Below are 19862 nucleotides of genomic sequence, written 5' to 3'. Positions count from 1 at the left end.
CTTACACTGATTCGATATGTTGATCTGTTTCTTCATCCTTGTACTTGCAGTAGCTATCTAGGGCCCCCCCTGCAGAGAAAAAGACGTGCAAACCACTAGGAGTAGATAAAGAAAACTATGCAGGCATCTGCCCAGTTTTCTTTAGCTCTCGTAGTAAAAGAAAAAGCAGCTGCTTTCAGTACGGGTATGTGTTCTTGACATTACAGGAATACCCATTTATTCACCTATTTATGACTTTAACTATCTGACTGCTAGTATATGAGAATAAAACTGTCCATGCGCACTACTAGAGGATTCTTAGCCTGTTTCTGGTAACTTTTGATGCTTCTGATGTAGTTCCTAAAGTTGTGTGTTTCCATGTCTCTGAGTTTCTAGAAGAACTGACATGATATCATCCCATTTTTCAAAGTGGTGAAGAAATGTATTTCTAGTGACAATTTTCAGCAATATCTAGTGACAAGTATTGTGTTGTAGTTTCTTATTACAGCTATGCATGAAGCTGTAGATTCTTCTGAAGGACCAGATGGAGGAAGATTCATGAGAAGGCGTGAGCAGATCACTAATTTGACTTAGCTTTCCTATGTTCCAGTTCAGTCTACAGTAGGGTAGTTCTGTTTCTGTCAATTCTGCTGTATTTTTTTCCTCTGCTCTTGTGCTGAGAACTTTCCTTTCATGGTTTCAACTTCTACACATCTGTGTGTGATTCTCTATTCTCATAAATGCAGCCATATGAGACTGTGGTCGCTTTTTGAGAAGCTTCAGTGTTGCAATTCTGCAGCTGTCAGTTGCCATCTTTGAGATAGAATTTAGTCGTAAATGTCATAACTCACAGTTATGAATGCTCCTATTCTGTTTCAGTGCCAAGTGAAACAGATTAGCTGGTCTCAAGTAGGTTTAATCTAATCTCTTTAATCTATCCGTGGGTTATATTTATCTGCTTTAGTTTACAATGCTATGGACTAATGATGCACTCACGAAGTCAGTGTGAATCTCGGTAGAGGGACGGAATCTTCTCAAACTGTTCTTGGCAGGTTTACAACTGAACTTTTCTTTCTGCTCATTTGTCTTGTTCCTTTTTTTCCTTGGCAGAGATTTCCCTTTCCACTTTCTTACAGGAGGAATAAGATTTTTTTAACTGAAGTTCATTACTGCAGTTTGGTACATGTCAAGGAACATATGACCTGGATTCCCTTAGGATGAAACTAAGTTGGAATGTGTTCCAGCAGCACACCTAATACCTTCAGCATACTTCCTTCCATGCAAACAAGCCAGGCCTGGGGTGAAGTGTCAGCTCCTGAAACACTTGTACAGAAGACAAAGTGATGTTAGCTACACCTGATTCATTCCATAAGCTCACTATCACTGGTCTCCACACCTTGCTAATGTAGACCTTCTGCAGTATAGCAGTGTTGTAGATCAATTAATTTCCAACCCAATTCTGATTCTCTGGACCTTTTTTCTAATGCCCAGTGGAAGGTGATTAGCAAATATTAACAAAGGTGATGTCTAAGTCTGTGTGACGAATGCAGTGTGTTTCCTATGGCCAACAAAAATTACCTTTTCATCCTTAGTGCAAGCTAACTTCGTGGTATTCAGAGCCTTACAATACATTCGTGAAATGTGGGGCTTGTAAACAAATGGAGATAGTTAAAGCAATTCATAGGCATGAGTCATATGACTCTAGAGAATCAATCCTTTCTCTGATCACTCCTACTAAAGCATAATGGTTTCGCAGATACATACATATGTAAAATAATATTAAATTGCAGTTAGAGCTCTTTTATGTGAATTGAAATTGTATTTGCTTATAAAGAAATTTGGAGGGTGTTCGAACAGTTTTAGAAAGTTACTTCTTTTTATAACTTTTAAATGTGTCATTATGATAACTCTTAAATGAAATTTTATCACTCTTAATTGTGTCTTCATGTTATAATAATGTCTTTGTGTCACATTTATTTGCTGCAGGGTGTCGGGAAGAACAAGATTGTTGACAGATTCCTTCACCTTTTAAACAGATCCAGAGAGTATTTACAGCTGCATAGGTAAGAACTTGTTACATTTTCATACTTTACAATCTGATTTCACACGTTTTAAAACTCACATTTCTGAAGTTTAATTTGCTCTTATTGTTTGAATAAATACTCTATTACTTTGGGTGGCACACAGACCACAGAAATGTATCCCTTTTGTAGGCAGTAAGCAATAAGGTTGATGAGAGGGTTCAGGAATCTAGTGGAATCACTTTACTTAGCATAACAGGAAGTAAAGCTTGAAGTCTACTGATGTCAAACCAAGGAAGTCCTACTATATTATCATTTATGGAGAGATTTCCCTAAGCATGAAGTATTGTGTGAGGGGAGAATTTCAAAGGCTCTTACTGGAATGTATCATTCATAAGATAAGAAATACTCTTAAGTATTTGTTTTTTTCTTTGTCATTCCTACTAAGCACATGTATTTGTCATCTATAAACATGTTTGGATTAGGAAATGATATTTTTTTTCTGCAAGCTAAGAAAAGGTTTTCAGTACAACAAACCAATTGAAAACAATTTAAAAGCTGAAATAAACAACAGATTATGATTGTGTACTGATTTAATACCAATTTATCTGCCTGCTCTTTATGGCACGTGGATCAGTAAATTGAAACAAACACTGAATAGGTATGGAATAATTATTTTCAATTGAATTGCATTGTATTTCTTCTTCATTCCTATTCTTTACCTTTCTTTCTTGAACTTCCTACCTTTATTACCCTATCTCTTTCTATAATCACTGTTCTTTAGTGCTAATAAAAATGATCATCTTTGGTATTTTGCCCTTTAACAGCATGGTCTGGTCTCTTTAGCATTTTCTCTCTCTTTCTCCTCTAGCTTTTTGTCTTCAAATATCTTATCCTTGTGTTCCTGATGCTAGGATAGCTCTACCTCATCACTTTTTTACTGCTGTTTTCTTACATACTTTTTCTCCTAAAGTCCCATCACTGCTTTTCTAAATACTACTTTTGTGACCTGCTACTCTGAGCTTTGCATTAACTTTCATGTCATCATCTCTGCCTGAAATAGGCACCCCCTCCTTTTCACACGTAATCACTTTCTGCACATCTCATTTGGATTAACAAAGTACTACAGTATTCCTATCACTCCATGTACATGACCTTTAAAATTTCTAGTGAGTTGTGGTCAAGAAGAACAGTATAAATTAATATTGAGAGAGCTCACGGGAGCACTGTATAAAAAAAGATGTTTGGGATTAAGATAGACCCATAGAATTTATTAGGTACAACATTCTAGATTATACATCTCCAGAAAAATAAAGTGCCTTTGTTATAGACTCTTATAAGGTTGCTTATTGTTTTACGGTGTTTAAGGAATAGATAGAAATAACAAATGATGAACCTGAGCAGTTCTAGCAGAACAATTCCAGGGTGTAGAGAAACCAGAAATTTCTACTTCCTAGGTAGCATTCTGATACCTCGTGAGAATCTTAGTCTATATAGTACCTTGGTAAACTTTATAAAACCTTTAAAAAAGGATTATGATATTCTTAGCGCACACTTTTGGATTACAAAACAAAATAGGAAAAAGTTTGCCCTCAAATAATTTACTATTACAGTTTTAGACATTTTGTAGGGGAAATACAGTTAGTAGCTTACAGCATATAAGTGTTTTATAGCAAATATGCTAGATTGTACACTTCATCTGGATGTTTCTGCAGATTAGTAACATTAACCGTGCTAGCAGGAAATTATTTCTAAATTTAATACTTTAAATGGTGCTCATATACCTGAATTATAATTCTAGAGCAATTGAATGTTCTAAGCATGTATTTTAGTTGACAACCTTCCAAAGGAAAGGAAGAATATTATTGCTTTTCTTTTCAAGGAAAAAATGCAATACATTAAGTAAAAATTGAAGGGAATTCAGCATCTGGTGAAGGTGGGAATTCTTGACCCTTTCAGAAATGTATCTGACGTTGCTCACCATTAGTCCTTGGAATTTAGGTTGAAGACTCTCTTTAGATTGCTGTAACAATTCTTTCTAGAAATGAGCATGCAGCTGTCAGCTGCATATCCTGAGGCTCTGAGTTTCCAGTGAGATATCAAATCTTTAGGAAGATGGCTGATGACATCACCAGTTCTCAAACATGTCCGTGTCAAATGTCACTTTCTATAATTAGCTATAAAACACGTACTTACAATAATTCTAAAATGGAATTGCTGTCTCAGCTGAACAGTATGCCTTGCTATTGAATTGTGTCTGCTATGTTCTGGAGTAGATAGGTATAAATCCTTAGGTAAGAAGTAGCCTTGTTGATGACTCTAACAAAGATGTAGCTGGAGGAGAAATTGTCGGAGTGGAGAAAACTGTAAGAGCTTTAAAATTAATGTAATGAAGATCTTTAATAACATGTATCATTACATAATAAATAAAGAAGCAAATAAATAACAGGCACAAGTAAGTGAAGGTGAGCCTGGATGAAATTTCCTGATATTCTAAGCAATTTATTAACATTGTTGCCATTTTTCAAAACTGAATTTTAAGTAGGTTTAAGTATCAAACTCATGAAGATATTCCAGAAATATTTAGGTTCAATAGATTGTGATGTAAATAAGGGATAAACATACAGTCATGTAATGTAACACACTGTGTTATGCAGTATAATTACTGTAGGTGTCTTTTATAAAAGACTATCTTACCCCTTGCACCTTTTAACAGTAGAAATAAAATAACTAGAAATACTATTCAAATATGTTTTGATTTTGATTGTTTTGGGAAGGGGTGTTTTTTCGTTTTATTTAGTTTGCATTTTCGTTTGTTTTTTTTTACTTTCTAGATAGTGTAGTGTAGCATCCAAATACAAGCTGTTGCACTTGAGTCAGGGTAATCCCAGGTATGAGTACAAACTGAGAGAGGAACTCCTTGAGAGCAGAGGAGGACTTGGGGGCCATGGTGGACAAGAAGCTTTACATGAGCCAACAGTGTGCACTTGCAGCCCAGAAAACCAACTTTATCCTGAGCTACATCAACAGAGGGGTGGCCAGCAGAGAAAGAAAGGGGATTATCCCCCTCTGCTCAGACCTTGTGAGGCCCCATCTTGGGTACTGTGTTCAGGCCTGAGGTCCCCAGTACAGAAGGGATGTAGAGATATTGGAGTGAGTTCAGAGGAGATCCACAAAGATGATGAAAGGGCTGGAGCACCTCTCCTGTGAAGAGAGAGCTGGGCTTGTTCAGCCTGGAGAAGAGAAGGCTTCAGGGAGTCCTCATTGTGATGTTCCAGTACTTAAAGGAAGCTTACAAACAGGAGGGAGACCAACTTTCTGCATGGGCAGACAGTGATGGGACAAAACAGAATGGCTTTATAATTTAAAGGGGAGGAAATGAGGTTTAGATGTTAGGAAGAAATTCTTTACCTAGAGGGTGGGGAGGCATAGGAACAGGTTGCCCAAAGAAGCTGTGGGTGCCCCATCCCTGCTGGCATTCAAGGCCAGGTTGGATGGGGCCCTGGGCAGCCTGAGCTGGTGGGTGGCAGCCCTGCCCACAGTAGGGGGTTGCAAATGGATGGTCTTAAAGGTCCATTCCAACCCAACCAAATTCTATATGAGTTCTGATCTAAAACTTCACATATTCCAAAAGATTCACTTGGGAAGTTTGCTTCTTTTAGGCAATGAGCTGATAGAAGGGATAATTTTAAAACCTCAAAATTAATGTCTTGTACTGGAAGATGGTGAGAGGAGATAGGAGACAGAAAAGAGAGTGTTTTTCCTTAAACATCTTTTCTAACATCTGTATTTACTTGCTTAACCACTGATTCATATGTAAGGGTCAGCCTGACCTTAAGAATTAAATTGTTTATGGAGGTTATAAATCTTTCTCCTAGGCTCGCTTACCTCATTGAGAGATTTTCTTGAGTATAATTTATATATATTTTATATACATGCATGTGTGTGTATATATATACACACATGTTTAGAGAGTAGGGTATATTCATATATATTCAGTGACACATACATATGTTTATATATATATATATGTACACCACCCTGTTGATAAACATTCTGTGGAAACACACTGATAGCAGGTTGGCCTGTTAGTAACTGAGCACTTCTGTTTCCAAGCAATTTTTGGAAAAAAAGCCAACCTGAAAACCAACACACTAAACTTTATTTAACTTCAAGTTTTATAAATCATTTTGGGACCAAGAAACTAAATATCTTAACTGAAATAAAGCTGTGATTAAAATTTAATAAGGAAAGAAATTAAGAAAAATGTTTGCTTATAAATTATTCAGAAAGTTGACTGCCCTTGCTTACATACTTCCTAATATTAGAAGTTGATCAGGACACAAAAAAGAATAACTGCAAAAAGGCAGATCTCTTTTATCATATACAACTGGGGTTATAGGACTCCATCTGAAACTGACAGTTGGGGTTAGGGTCTTCATAGCCTCTGTCTAGGATTGCACTTAGAAAGCATTTTGCTTCTTTTCCATGCTGAATCAGAAGTGTCATCTACTGAGATTTCCAAATTGATCCCTTTCTTTTAAGAATAACTTCTGGGAGATAAACCCTCAAATTTTGTTTATTTGTGAGGGATGACTGTGGCCACAATACTGGCTACACATTATGAAACATACAACAGCATTATCTTGCTTAATGTTAATCTTTAAGATCTTTCTGCTTTCACCTTGAATGATGCATTCACCTTCATGATGCTGCTGGGAAGGTGAAAATCTGAGGCAGCTGCAGGCCAAACAGACATCTGTTTAGAAATTAGATGCATATTGGATGACTTTATTACAAACTTTTATGTCCTTCAAATAAATGTAACAGAGCATTGAATACTTGCTTTATTCCTAAATTTGTGAACCCTGGAAAAGCTCATAATTTTATGGACCTTGCCATTACTACTTTTGTAGTCTCTTGTGTGAGTCAGATGGAAAGAAATCACCTGTGGTTCTTCAGAAGAACGTGAAACCAAACTTAGTACAAACTGTGGATCTGTAAAACAGGTTTCACTGGATCAGGAAATAAGCTTTTCATTAGAACTGATAACATCTTCTTTTAAATTACAAAGTTTCTTGAAAGATGATTCCACAGAAGGAAAATACAAACCAAATGAAAAAAAAACCCAAAAAGCAGTAAAGCCTTAGAAAAGACTCAGGTAAGAATATGTGACCTATTCAGGCTGTAAAATCTTTTCTATCACTAATGAGAGAGTAGTACATAAAATATAAACTCACACCTCTCCTTTGTAAAAGCCCCAGAAAAAAAGTGCTGTAGACTTAAAGCTGTTGCTCCTTTAATGAAGAAAAAAAATTAATTTTACCTCTCTTACCATCAAATTAGTAACTAATTGCATGTAAAGAATGGTTTTTACTGGATTGACAATATCCTTTATCTGCCATTTAAACAATTATGCATCTGTTTGGAATTCAGTCTTACCATCAGGCTGTTTTTTTTAAGTTACAATGACAATGATTTCTTCTTGGAGTTCCTATTTTTGTGCAGACTGGCATTATATAAACAGAATATTTGCCCTTTTGTTTCCAACATAGACTTGATTTATGGCTCAGAGTTTTTTGTTTGATTGTGTTTGGATTGTGAAGAGACTTCAAAAATAAAAAAAATAAAAAAAAAGTTTTCAAAAGCTGAGGTTCTGCCTAGGAAGGGGAAAAAATTCAGTGACCTACAGTTTGTAATGGTTTCTTTTAGAGTAAATGATATATTAGTTTTACATGCTGAAGACATTTGAATACATCAAGTTTCTGGAATCATGTAATTTTATCTGATCTTAGTATTCATTAAGTAATCTCCTAGTCTTAAACATAGTGTTCTTAAAAAGGGAAAATAATATTGGCAAATAATTCATTCTCTGGGTTTATTGCACTTGAAATTTCATTTTAGACAGCTAAATGGAACTGGAGAAATTCAGTGGAGATCATGTAGTGTCAACTCTAAGATCTGATGCTGTACGACTTCTGAAAGCTGCCATCTCTATTCTGTTGGTATTGGATTGGTTTTATATTATGTAGCCAAAAAGAGCAACTGGCAGTAGGAACCTTATGAAATTATCTGACATCTTGTGTTGTGCTTCAAATTGCTCTATTAGCAAACAAGCAAAAGCCTCTTTCTCTGTGTAGTACCTTGAAAAAAATTTAAATGTGGAAAGAAGGCCTGTGTTCCAAGCAGCACAGTGCTTTGGCTCAGGACAGCATAATTGACATTATTATGTGTCAGTACTTGTTTGTGAAGTTTGGTATGCATTACATTTGTTGATGCTTTGAGATTTTCAAAAGCCTTGGGCATATAGTCCTTGGCAAATTGCTGTAGGTGACCCTGCTTGAGCTACACCTGTTGGATTAGATGACCTCCAGAGGCCCCTTCCAACTTCAAGCATTCTGTGATTCTGTTATATACCAACAATTTTTGCAAGCCAGAAGGTAGATGACACCAGTGAGTTCTTATTTTCGGTTAAATCAAAATTGTTCAATAGGAAAAAAAATTAAAGTAAAAAATTAATTTATCTTCATAAAATTAGATAATCCAGCAGTGATTGTTCCACGCAGGGAGTCCATTAAGACGGTCCTTGGCTTTTGTGCAAATATGTCTGTGTGAAAGAATTGCTAAAAGCTGAGGAAATTAAGAAGCAGTTTCAGATCATCATTTTTGGAACAAGAAAAGTAGGAATATTTTTTGTAACGTCATTAAGTTTGATAACTTGTAGAACATTCGTTTATTGTTATGATATGAGTGTAAATAACAAGCAGAAATTTCCCTGAAATGTTTCTTGGCTTCATGCTGCTTTCACATTGATCAGCCATGGGAAATGCAGCAATTGCAGCTCACCGTCTCCATCTCGGCAGTGTCTGCCACAGGCATTCCTCTACTCAATTAAAAGCTTTCAGAATTGAAAATGATCAGTCCTTTCCATTGCTATGGGAAATTGGTTGCTCTCAGCTAGTGGGAGAGCTAGATTCCCTCTGAGCTACTACACACAGGTGGCAGCTGATGTCCTAGTAAGTAAAACTTGTCAACCTCTACTCTGACATCTTGTGCTTGTAGAACTGCAGTCGTTTAGTTGGGTAAGAATGTTGTGGTCGCTTACAAAATAGAAGCTTTTGATGAGCATCCTGCAGTGCAATCTACATCAATAATTTATTGATGGATTATGATGGGTTTTCTGCTACTCGGAGCTTCAGTGAGTCTACAGGAGATGTGAACCAAGTAGTTCAAGCATTCTCTTTCTCCATATCAAGAAAACATTCTTGGAAATTAAACCATTTTTTGTCCAAAAAGAGAATACAAATATTTATAAGGTCATGTAACAAAAAGGAGGAGAGTTTTTGGTGCAGAAGAATTGTTCTTGTAATGTCTGAAAAGTTGAAGCTGCTTGATAAATACGGTTTGATGCCTTTTTGTGATACAAGAGAATTTATGACGTTCCCTTCTTTAGCTTTGATAAAAAAGAAAAAACTTTTATAAAATGCAGTGCTTGCTTTGAGGTTCATGCCCTTAAGTTAGCCATACTATGCATAGTTCTCTGTGTTCAGATAACTTTTTTGTCGCCTTTCTAATCATTAATATAGGCCTAGTCTAAAGCATTTTGACTTTCTTTTCGATTGTTGTCTTAGAATACTAATTCCTATAAAAATTCTATTTGTTACCTGATAATCTTGCTGTTATTTTAGATGATAATGCACTACCTTATTCTGGTTATCTCCATGTTACATTTTATTTCAAAGAATTTCCATATGATGTTGCATCTTCCTGTCAAAGTCACTGTCTTTGTTCGTGTGACTGATGATTTGAAAGTGTGGTACAAGATACATTTTAAGTATCTGCTATATCCTGGGATGTGGCTTTTTCTAATTCTGTAATAAATTACAGTAATCTTTTCATCCAAAAATTACCTGAGTTTACATACGTTATCCTTTTCAAAATAAAGGTAATTTTGCTGTGATCTTTAACAATCAAATTAATTGGGAGGTTTGGGGTAGGAAAATGGGCGTATAGTGTCCCTACAAGCAATAGTTACTACAAACTGTGCATTAATCTTTTGATGTTAATTTTCTTTCTCTCTTTTCCAGTACATGTAATCAGTATGAAATCTAATTACCTGTTTCCCCTACTGAGATCATTTAAATCTACCCTTTGAGCTTTATTGACTTCGGATTTTTTAAGTTGTAATTAAAAAAAGTTGTTGCAAGAAGGAATTACTTATTTCACTCAAGATGTTGCTTCTCAAGCTGTAGGTACCTAATACTGTAGAGCTATAGTGCACTTGATCCCAGAATTACCTTTGAAAGAAGATAGGACTGTGTAAGACAGTTTAAATGCCGGTGTAGCTCTGCAGGTCTGTTTTTCAAAGTGAATAACCACAGAGAAGTTATGTCTGTAGACAAAGTGCTCTTAAGCTTCAGTGGTTTGTTAGAGAAATCCATTGAGCACAGTGAAGATGTGTGTGTGTTTGTGTGTGTGTCTTATACACACACAAAAAGGCTGGCTCATTTGTTCTGCTTGACTTCAAGTCCTGAATTTTTACAATGTGTATGTCTAGAATATTTTCTTCTCATTTTAACAAAGTAAACTTACAGTGCATCCTTTATTTTTCATACAGCCTAAGTTTGAAAATAAGTACTAAGGACATCTTGTTGTTGTGGAGGTTTATGCTGTGAGGCATTCAGTGTGCCAGCTAGTATCCAGTACATTGTAATGAAAGCTTACAGAAGTTCACATAAGCTAGTGGTCTCTTCTTTCCAGTGTTAGCTTTTCATAAACTGTCTGACCAGCTCTGCTATTGTCAGATTTCAGGTATTAGAGAGCTACTTCATTTATCTTTTTGTAGGAATTCAATTCAGCTTGAATATCCTGCTGGGTGGCTGCTGTGGAGAAATAACTTAGGTTAGAAAACCAAGTTGTTTCATTTTCGTCTAAAGCTAAAGTAGCAGTTTCTAGCTGTTTTTACTCAGTGAAATGTATTCTTATACACAGTCAGGGGAGCTGTAGGGTGTCATATTTCTTCATTTGTGGATTTTGCAATTTGAGTGAATTTCTCATGTTAGAACATACTAAGTGCAAGTGTTGCATCTTGTTTTAAAAGATGGATTTTGTAACTTGATTTAAGCATATAACCTGAATCAAACATGTAGTTGCCTTTGGCCTTTGTTCTGCCACCCACAGTTATACTGAGTAATAAGTACCTTTATATTCCAAATAATTCTTTGGATTTTAAACAATTATCTGTCTTGCTGAGTAGTTACAATGGTCTAGCAGAAGAAATTTAGAGATGTAATTAGCCATATACATAGAGAAAGTCAAAAAGGCTTTACACTGTCATTTTAACAGAGAAATAAGAAAGCTGTTTGACTTTTTAGGCATTTTAGAATTTCCTGAACATAGTGGTCGTGTCATGCAATGATACTGTGTATAATAGGTTGGCTAGAGAAGTTTATTTGTAAATGTCAGTCGCACAGATTGCCTGCTTTTCATCAGGATAGTCCATGAGTGGATTAACTTAGCAATTAACAACTTCAGATGGCTCTTGGCTTAATTATTTTTCAAATACTCTTGAAATTAGGTCACACCAACTGGATATATTCTGATTGAAATGTAATCAAGAAGTTAATGTACATCTGTTTATGTAGATAATTAGATAGATGTATACAGTTCACAGATGTGAAGAGCAATTATTATAGCATATATCCTGGGTGTTTGATTTTTCCTTTCAACCACTGTGAAGTTTAACTTGAGGAATAAGAGAAAGGCCAGTCTAGTTTATCAATGCCTGTTACTATGATCCCTAAAAATGCAAGGTTACCTATAAGATACTCTCTTATTCTGTCAGCCTCAGTAAACTCATAGAAAAGCCAGGGCAGCTTTTTTCAGCACTTGCCACTATGCAGTAATTACAGTGAAAACTGAGGTTTGTAATGGTAAGTAAGGTCCTGATGCTGAGTCCTGTATTTGAGCAGAAGCCTCCTTGGGGACTCATGTAGTACAGTAAAGCAGCACAATACACTTGGCTTTTCTTAAGTTAGATGACAACATGTTGGTTATGGAGTGGATCAAACCCTGTTTTGGCATTCACACCTTAATCTTTTGGGAAGGACAAGTGTCAACACATGCAGTGAACTTTTGCAGATTTGTTGTATGGATAGCGTTAACATTTTTAGTAAGAATTCCATGCGTTGATGTAATTTTTCTAAAGAAACATATTTCAACCATCTATTCCTTAGATAAACTAACATGAATTTTAAATACAGAAATATTGTTCTCATTGCTGCCTAACTTTTTCTTTTGTCTACTTTCAACTCTTCTTTTTCACCAGTGGATATTCAAAATGTCTGAACATTTAATTTCTTTCCACCTTTCCACCTCTCCCGTCCTGCCCTATGTCAAGGTCTACTGATAGAACTATTTATGCAAAAGAAATGCAGAACTCATTGAATTTGTGTAGAGGAGAATTTTATTTTAAACAGTAAAGTAGGTATGGTTTGCAGTTCCTCTTCTCTCTTTGGAGTTATTTTTCAACTGTTGTTTAAGAAGATTTGGATAAATATTGTAACTTGACAGGGACAGAATGGAGTCTTTTCTACTCTGAGGTATTTGAATTATAAGCCATATTAGCAGTAAGAAATTGTGTATAACCTGGGTGAACAGTAGTTTGATTCACTTTGTAGTGAAGACTTAAAGATATATGTAATAATATATATATATTATTACTTTAAATGAAAATAATTTTTAAAATAAACTGTCATCCATAATCTCTGCCATCTGGCTGGCCTCTGTTCAAATCAGTAACAGGAGTTTGCGTTTCCTTCAGTCACGAGCACCGCAATAGCAAACAGAAGTATACTGCAGGAAGAGCATCCCTCTTTAGCTTGCATTACTTTGTGAGGATGGGTCAAGGTCCAGCAGGATTGTCACTTAGCTCTTGTTTTCTGTGATCAATAGAAATTTCTCCTGACACATTTCATAGCTCTCCCCTGGAAAGAAGGTATTGCTGTCAAAGGAATAGTAGCTGTCAAAGACTAGTATGTATTGAGTAAATTTATAGATCTCAGAAAAAGCTGCCTTTGGGCTATAGAATGCACCAGTAACAAAGAGTAAATAAGAGACAGCAATGTGAGCCAACAACAAAAAAAATAAACATCAAAAGAAGTCTCAGAAGTGCTGCTACAAATGGATTGGTACTGTCAGAAGAGTTGCTGAGTTTAGGTACTAGATATTTTTATTTTTATTTTTTTAGTGTAGAGTTTCTGAGAAGAGTTTCCATGATAATAACATGTGAAAGACATTTGTGAGCTTTTCGTATTTTTTCTTTTACAGTCAGGGGAAACTAAATTAATTCAGTTGAACAGGATTGACAGTATGTCAGACAGCTTTTCTCACCCACTTCTGTATTCCCACAGTTTTGCCTCTGTGTGTGAGAACTATTTTCATCTTGGGTGCCAAGTCTGATGAAATTATGAGGGTTTTCTTGTCTTTGTTAGAGGCTAGTTAATACTGAGATGCTAATATTAATAGGTAAACATGAAATAGTTTTTAGATCTCTCCTGTGGGAATGAAATTCTGCACTCAAATGTTTTGAGTGCCAGACGTAATTTACACTTAAGAAAATCTACATACCACGTTGTTCAGAAATATTTTAGATGTAACATATATTTATTACTGTCTTCCAGTGTCTTTAAATTTCTAAAGGTCATTACAAAGTAGAATAAAAAAAAAAGCCTAGGACAGAAAATTATTTGTAGTTGTTTTTTATTCTGTTTAGTTAGTTTCTGGAAAACAGAAAATAATGTCATCTAATTGTATAGCTTGCAATTCTGAAAGGAATACTTATCTGTGCTACCCCTAACAACATCATTCTTATGTACTGAATGTAACATCCAAAGCACATTCTGAACTGTGTTCACTTACATCACCAAACCAACAGAATTAATGTTTGACTGTATACTTAGCTTATAGAATACATTGAAAACCTCCTGGAATATTTCCTTAAAGTATTAGGCCTGAATAACAACAAAGCAGAAGAAAAGTGATAACCGCAGATAAATAACCACAGAAAAAATAGTTGGAAATTGGATTTAGGATATTGAGATGTCAATTGTTCCTTGATCTTGATTCCTTCTACAATTTTTATTGATCTATGCAGCTTTCATACCAGCCCTTAAGTAAACATGTAAACCCTTCTAGCATTCCCACCAGAGTTATCATTATTTCTGTCTTCTCTGAAGACTGAGATCGTGCAAATGATTTATTCAATCTGGTAGTAATCTCAAGTTAGTGTTCTGTATCTGGGAGCTGTGAGTTACCTGTGCAGAGCCAGAGCATGCACAAGCTCTCCAAAAACAAAATACATGATTTTGTGATGCAAAAAACCCCCATGATTTTACATTTGTGTCTTTCCTTCTCATGGCACCAGTCCCCATCCATAACAGCCTGGGAAATCATCTTTTATTCTCCTAAATTTAATTCCATATTGTTCCATAAATTATTTCTAATAAGCAACCTGTGATTGTGCCTTCATGGACTCGGGGGTTTGGTTTCTATGTGGTAAAATCTGCAGCTATTTAAGCTTGAACCAGAAATGTTAACTGTTAATGGAGGTAGTTGGATATGTGCATTCTGAGAATGTAGTCCCTAAGTAACTTGCTCAAGAAAAATTGGTTTTTTGCTCTTTTTGTATGATCTATTATTTTTTTGCCTTGTGTAGAAATGGGCGAACAGGAAGGATAATTAATAGAAGCTTTGCTTTTATTTCCATGACAGGATTTCTGAGAAAAAGATTTAGTTCTGCAGCTTATTTTAGTGATTTTAAAAATGCATGTAGAGCTGGATTTGTTTCATATTATACAATATGAATATAACTGTATTTTGGTGGAGTTGTACAGTTTGTAAGTTGATGGATTTGAATAAAATAGAGGTATCATCAACTCTTCTACTTTTCCTCTCCTGGATTAAAGTTCAGATGAGCAGGCAAGTAATAAGAAAACTCTGCTTCTGCCCTGTTCCTTAATGTAGTGTATAGGAGGCATTGGGATAAATCAGTCATGAGTAAAGCTAAACAAGAAAGCATCAGTTGTTAGGGACAGCAAGCCTGCTGACAGCAGTTTCAAATAAAGGAAATTTGCGTGTTATGCTGTCAGCTCTGAGCTGTAATTGGAAGCTGGCCATTTAATATTTTACTGCAAACAATACTGTGTTTGATATCCTGTACCCATGGAGCTTATCAGTATATTGTTGGGTTTTTTGCAAGGAAAATTAAAGATAGAACTAAGGTGGATATTTGGAACAGTGAGTCAGCCTAGCTTAAGCAAACACTTGATATATTGCATGATTGTGAAAGGTAAGAGATTTTTGTTGCATCAAATCTCACACCTATGACATAAGGTATACAGATAAATCCATGGTGATACATGCTGCTGGACAATTCTGAACTGAAACAGTTTTTCCTTTATCTGTACATTCAGTAGAGATTGAAATAGATTATTATAATGAAAACTAAGGAATATTATCATCACAGATTTTGATTAACTATGTAAGAATTGTGAAACTGCAAAAATTGATTGAGTGACTCCAAGAAAAATAGAATTCCAAAAGGAAAATATTTTGCTATTATAGCCTCCGTCCCATCTAAGAGCTCACACTGTTTATGATGTAAAATATAGCAATTGCTACTGAAAATTGTTCACAGAATCATAGAATGGCCTGGGTTGTAAAGGACCATAATGATCATCTCGTTTCAACCCCCTTGCTATGTGCAGGGTCACCAACCACCAGACCAGGCTGCCCAGAGCCACATCCAGCCTGGCCTCGAATGCCTCCAGGGATGGGGCATCCACAACATCCTTGGGCAACCTGTTCCAGTGCGTCACCACACTCTGTGTGCAGAACTTCCTCTTAATATCTGACCTAAACCTCTCCTATCTCAGTTTAAAACCATTCCCCTTTGTCCAGTCACTATCATCCCATGTTGATAGCAAATGAGTTCCATCTAAATAATCTGTAACAGGGATTAAGAATGCTCATCTTCTACCACTGAGCTACTACAGCAGTGTTCTCAGATCAAGTTCAAGAATTCTGAAAAGTAGAGATGTTTGTTCCTCTTAGAAAAGAGATCTTTTGTATTCTCATTTAGTTGTTTTGCACTTTATCTATTTTTAACTTTATTTATTAACATAAATAATAATAATAAATAAATAAATCATAAATAATGCATATTTATTATTATGTTTTAACTAAGATTTCAGTTAATGCTGCCTGTTTTTCCACATTTCAGGGACACCACTGTACAAAGTCTTACCCTACAGCCTTCTGTTAAAGATGGTCTGATTACATATGAAGATTCACCTCTGGTCAGTAGCAATGTTTGAATTGTATATTTGGAAATGTTTAATCCAAGTAGTTAAGCATGATGACTTTTCAGATAAAATCCCTTATGATTTAATTATTTATATAGGATAGTCAGTGAATGTGGTAACATTTCATCAACTTTTGCCTTGGTTCTACTTGCTGTGTTTTCTATGCCAACAAGTGTGCACACAGCCAAAATGAGCATGGAAAGTAAATAGGTTTGTATTAACCTGACACATTCTAACTGGTGCAGTGGTATTTTGTTGCTTCTCTTTTGCAGTATCTAAAATGCCTCACACCTACCTGCAAAATATTACTCCAAACAGCTCTTTCAGTTATTCTTCAGTTCTTTCAGCTTCATGCTGACAGTTTAGATGTCAGCTACTGCATACTTTACTGTCAGCATTCCTGGTCTAAGTCAGGCTCCTCAGTTGCCTCCTTAGGGCAGTCTCTTCCATTCATATCCTGAATTAACAGAAGCACTTTCCTTTCTTGTCTCAGCTTCTTTCCCTTCTCTCTCTGCTACAATTTGGTCATGTATTATCCCTGTTCTGATGCCCTTTCTTATATCACTTGCCCTGGAATGTTCCTACTACTGACTGGCACACAACTAATAAGTTTCTCACTGTTATTTTTGGAGGGTTGTGATGGTTGGATTCTTTTCTCTTCTAGGTAAAGGCAGTGAAGTTTGGACATATTTTGGTAGTTGATGAAGCAGACAAAGCACCAACAAATGTTACCTGTATCTTAAAAACCTTAGTAGAAAGTGGAGAGATGGTTTTGTCAGATGGAAGGCGAATTGTTGCCAGTAAGTGGATACAAAACATTTTAATAACTTATATTAAACTTTATCATGTTCCTGTTTTTCATCATTTACATAACTAAGTGCAGCCCCAAGAGTCCAAATGTAAAAAGTACTTGATGCTAAAAGCTAGTAATTAAAGAAATTACAGTGAGTGTCTTTTTTTTTCTGTAGAGAACAATCTAAAATATGCCATGTAAATTTCTGTTTTTAAAAACTAGAACTACTTTTGCCACAATGACAAAGGCTTTCTTAAATTAGCATTCTTGTGAATCGAATTCTCAAGAATTAAAAACAAAACAAAACAGTAACCTGACCTCTTTATTTCCTTTTCACAATGAGAAGTAAAGATCTATTTGACCAAATTATGAACTTGGCTTTACCCATCTGGATAGTTGGCATAAAACTCAATCAGATCCAGTAGTAAAAGTAAGAGTATAGCTAAGGTTGAATTGTTAAGGTCTTCGTCTGAAAAAACTAATGTGCTGTTATTACTTAAAGATATGCTGCAGGATGGATACTTTGCAATAAGCTGGAGCTAATTCACAGGAATTGCAAGAACTAAGTATTTTTTATGATTTTTTTTTAAAGCCCTCTTTAAAATACTCTCTTGAACTTAGTAGACACTGTAGTTTGGTAATAAATAAATGTGCGTGGAGCAATCTGTTCAGCACTCACGTGGTATAACACAGGTTTTGCTTGTGACTATGAATTACAGATGTGCATTTTTTTAAAATAACTTGCTAGTTTGTTTCAGTTTTTACTGTAGTCCTTTAGAGGAGGGAAAAGGACTTCCAAAGACCATGTGCCAATGGAGACGTATTTGCTGGGAACAGGTGAGGCCAGTCTGACTCATTTTGGTGAGACTGAGCCTTCCCATGGGTGACATTATGTGACTCTGACTTTGCACGGATTTTTGTAATAGCCAGGGGGACTTTGAGTCCTATGTTCAGATGTTATAAACATAGAAAAAAAACTTTTTTTTCCCACCCTTTGCATCAGCATTTTGGTAAAGTTAAACATAATAACATAAACATCTTCTAGTTAATTTTTTTCTAATTCAATAATAATTGCAAAGCTTAAATATGCAATTAATAAATTGTATTCCTTTTCTAGATCCTGCTCATGTAGAGGGGAGAGAAAATGTCATAGCAATTCATCCTGATTTTAGAATGATAGTTCTAGCAAATAGACCTGGATTTCCTTTCTTGGGTAATGACTTTTTTGGCACATTAGGTAAGTGATTCATATTAAATGCTGAAGTGCAGTAGAACTGATTAATACTATTACTATATTTATTTTATTCGATTTCATTGGAGCAGGGATTCCTTATGCATATTAATACTTTGTTTTACATAAGATGCTTGAGGTTATATTCAGCTTGAAGACAAAAATGTAAATTTAGATCTATTAATAGAAGTGCTGAAACTTGCCCTGAAGTTAATTACTAGACATAGTCATCTTTGTACAACTAGAATTGTTTTATTGGATCAGGACTAACATAGAATATGGACAAAGGTAGTAGAAATTTTTTGTCAATGAACATATCTATAAATGTAGCAATAATATGAGCTGTAAGCTGTTGATAGCTGACATCAGTGGTTAACACAGAAGTTCAGTGTTTTCTTTCCTTTCCTGCAAGCCACTGGCCAGATGTTGTCTTCTTTTATATAGGTGTTAGGAGCCTGATGGATGTTGCTGTTTTTTCTCTCTCTAAAGATGGGAGCAATTAATTTTATAATGTTAGTACTGTTGGTATCTATTCTTAATCCTCATTAGCTTAATGCATAAAGTTTTATAGTCAGACCATTTGATAAAAATACTGAAATTATCGCAGTTTTAGGTAACCCTCTCCAAATTTCACATCCAAGTTTTCATTCTAACAGCACACTCATTTCAAAAAAAACCTCCTGGTTTTTCATCATTTTGTGTCATCATGTGATAGATAAGATTTGTGAGATTCATCACATCTTCATCTTACAGTAAATGCAGGAATTTAAGAATTCATGTCACCTAAGGGTGAACAGTGAAGAATTTATTGTCTAAAGTATAGACCAATGTTAGTCTAAACAGGCCTCTGCAGTGCTTTGGTGGTGTTGCCAACTAGGTTATCAGTTAAATTGCCTTCCAGAACACACTGCCAATGTAGCCTAAATTCTAGGCAGAGACCTTAATTTATGTGTTTTTATCCGTTAACTCTGGCTGTAATGCTTGTTCAGTAAGAAATAATGATACAATCAAAAAAGCAGGAGGAAGCCCAGTCTTGTTCCATATGATAGATTTTGTTTTTCAGATGCAGGTCCGTGTGAATGGGCATTCCATGGCAGAGACCCACTGGCTCTGATTTTCACCAAGCTACACTGCCCCAAGATGTACTTATTATAGCCTATTTATTTTGTATGACCTAATCTCTCTCCCTTTATTGACCCTTTAAACAAAACTGATTATCCTAGTATTGTATTTGCCCCACACGGTAGAGGCTTGATGAAGATTTTGGGATGGATTTTGCTTTTCAAGCATAGGGACCTTTCTGCTTTTAACTCAAGTCTTTTATCAGCACAATCTGATCATGCTTCTGCTAAGTTTTTTTACAAATAAATTCAGTTTTATAGATTATGTGATTGGGGCCAACATAATGTGTGGAGGACAGCTTGTTGTATTTCTTATCGTACTTCAAGGTAGGCAGAGGGAAAAGATAAATCCAG

At 35.5% G+C, this 19862-nt stretch overlaps 1 protein-coding gene across 1 annotated transcript in view; it reads left to right on the top strand.

The window, feature by feature from the left end:
- VWA8 (von Willebrand factor A domain containing 8) overlaps nt 1-19862 on the top strand; it is a 91975-nt gene that overhangs the window by 35661 nt on the left and 36452 nt on the right. The window contains exons 11-14 of the mRNA XM_019612065.1: nt 1966-2042; nt 16282-16357; nt 17028-17163; nt 18274-18393. Coding sequence (XP_019467610.1) covers nt 1966-2042; nt 16282-16357; nt 17028-17163; nt 18274-18393 — 409 coding nt within the window. The remainder of the gene's footprint in view (nt 1-1965; nt 2043-16281; nt 16358-17027; nt 17164-18273; nt 18394-19862) is intronic.

Source organism: Meleagris gallopavo, chromosome 1, assembly GCF_000146605.3.
Source record: "Meleagris gallopavo isolate NT-WF06-2002-E0010 breed Aviagen turkey brand Nicholas breeding stock chromosome 1, Turkey_5.1, whole genome shotgun sequence".
Taxonomy (NCBI): Eukaryota; Metazoa; Chordata; class Aves; order Galliformes; family Phasianidae; genus Meleagris; species Meleagris gallopavo.
This window is presented reverse-complemented; position numbering and strand designations above follow the sequence as displayed.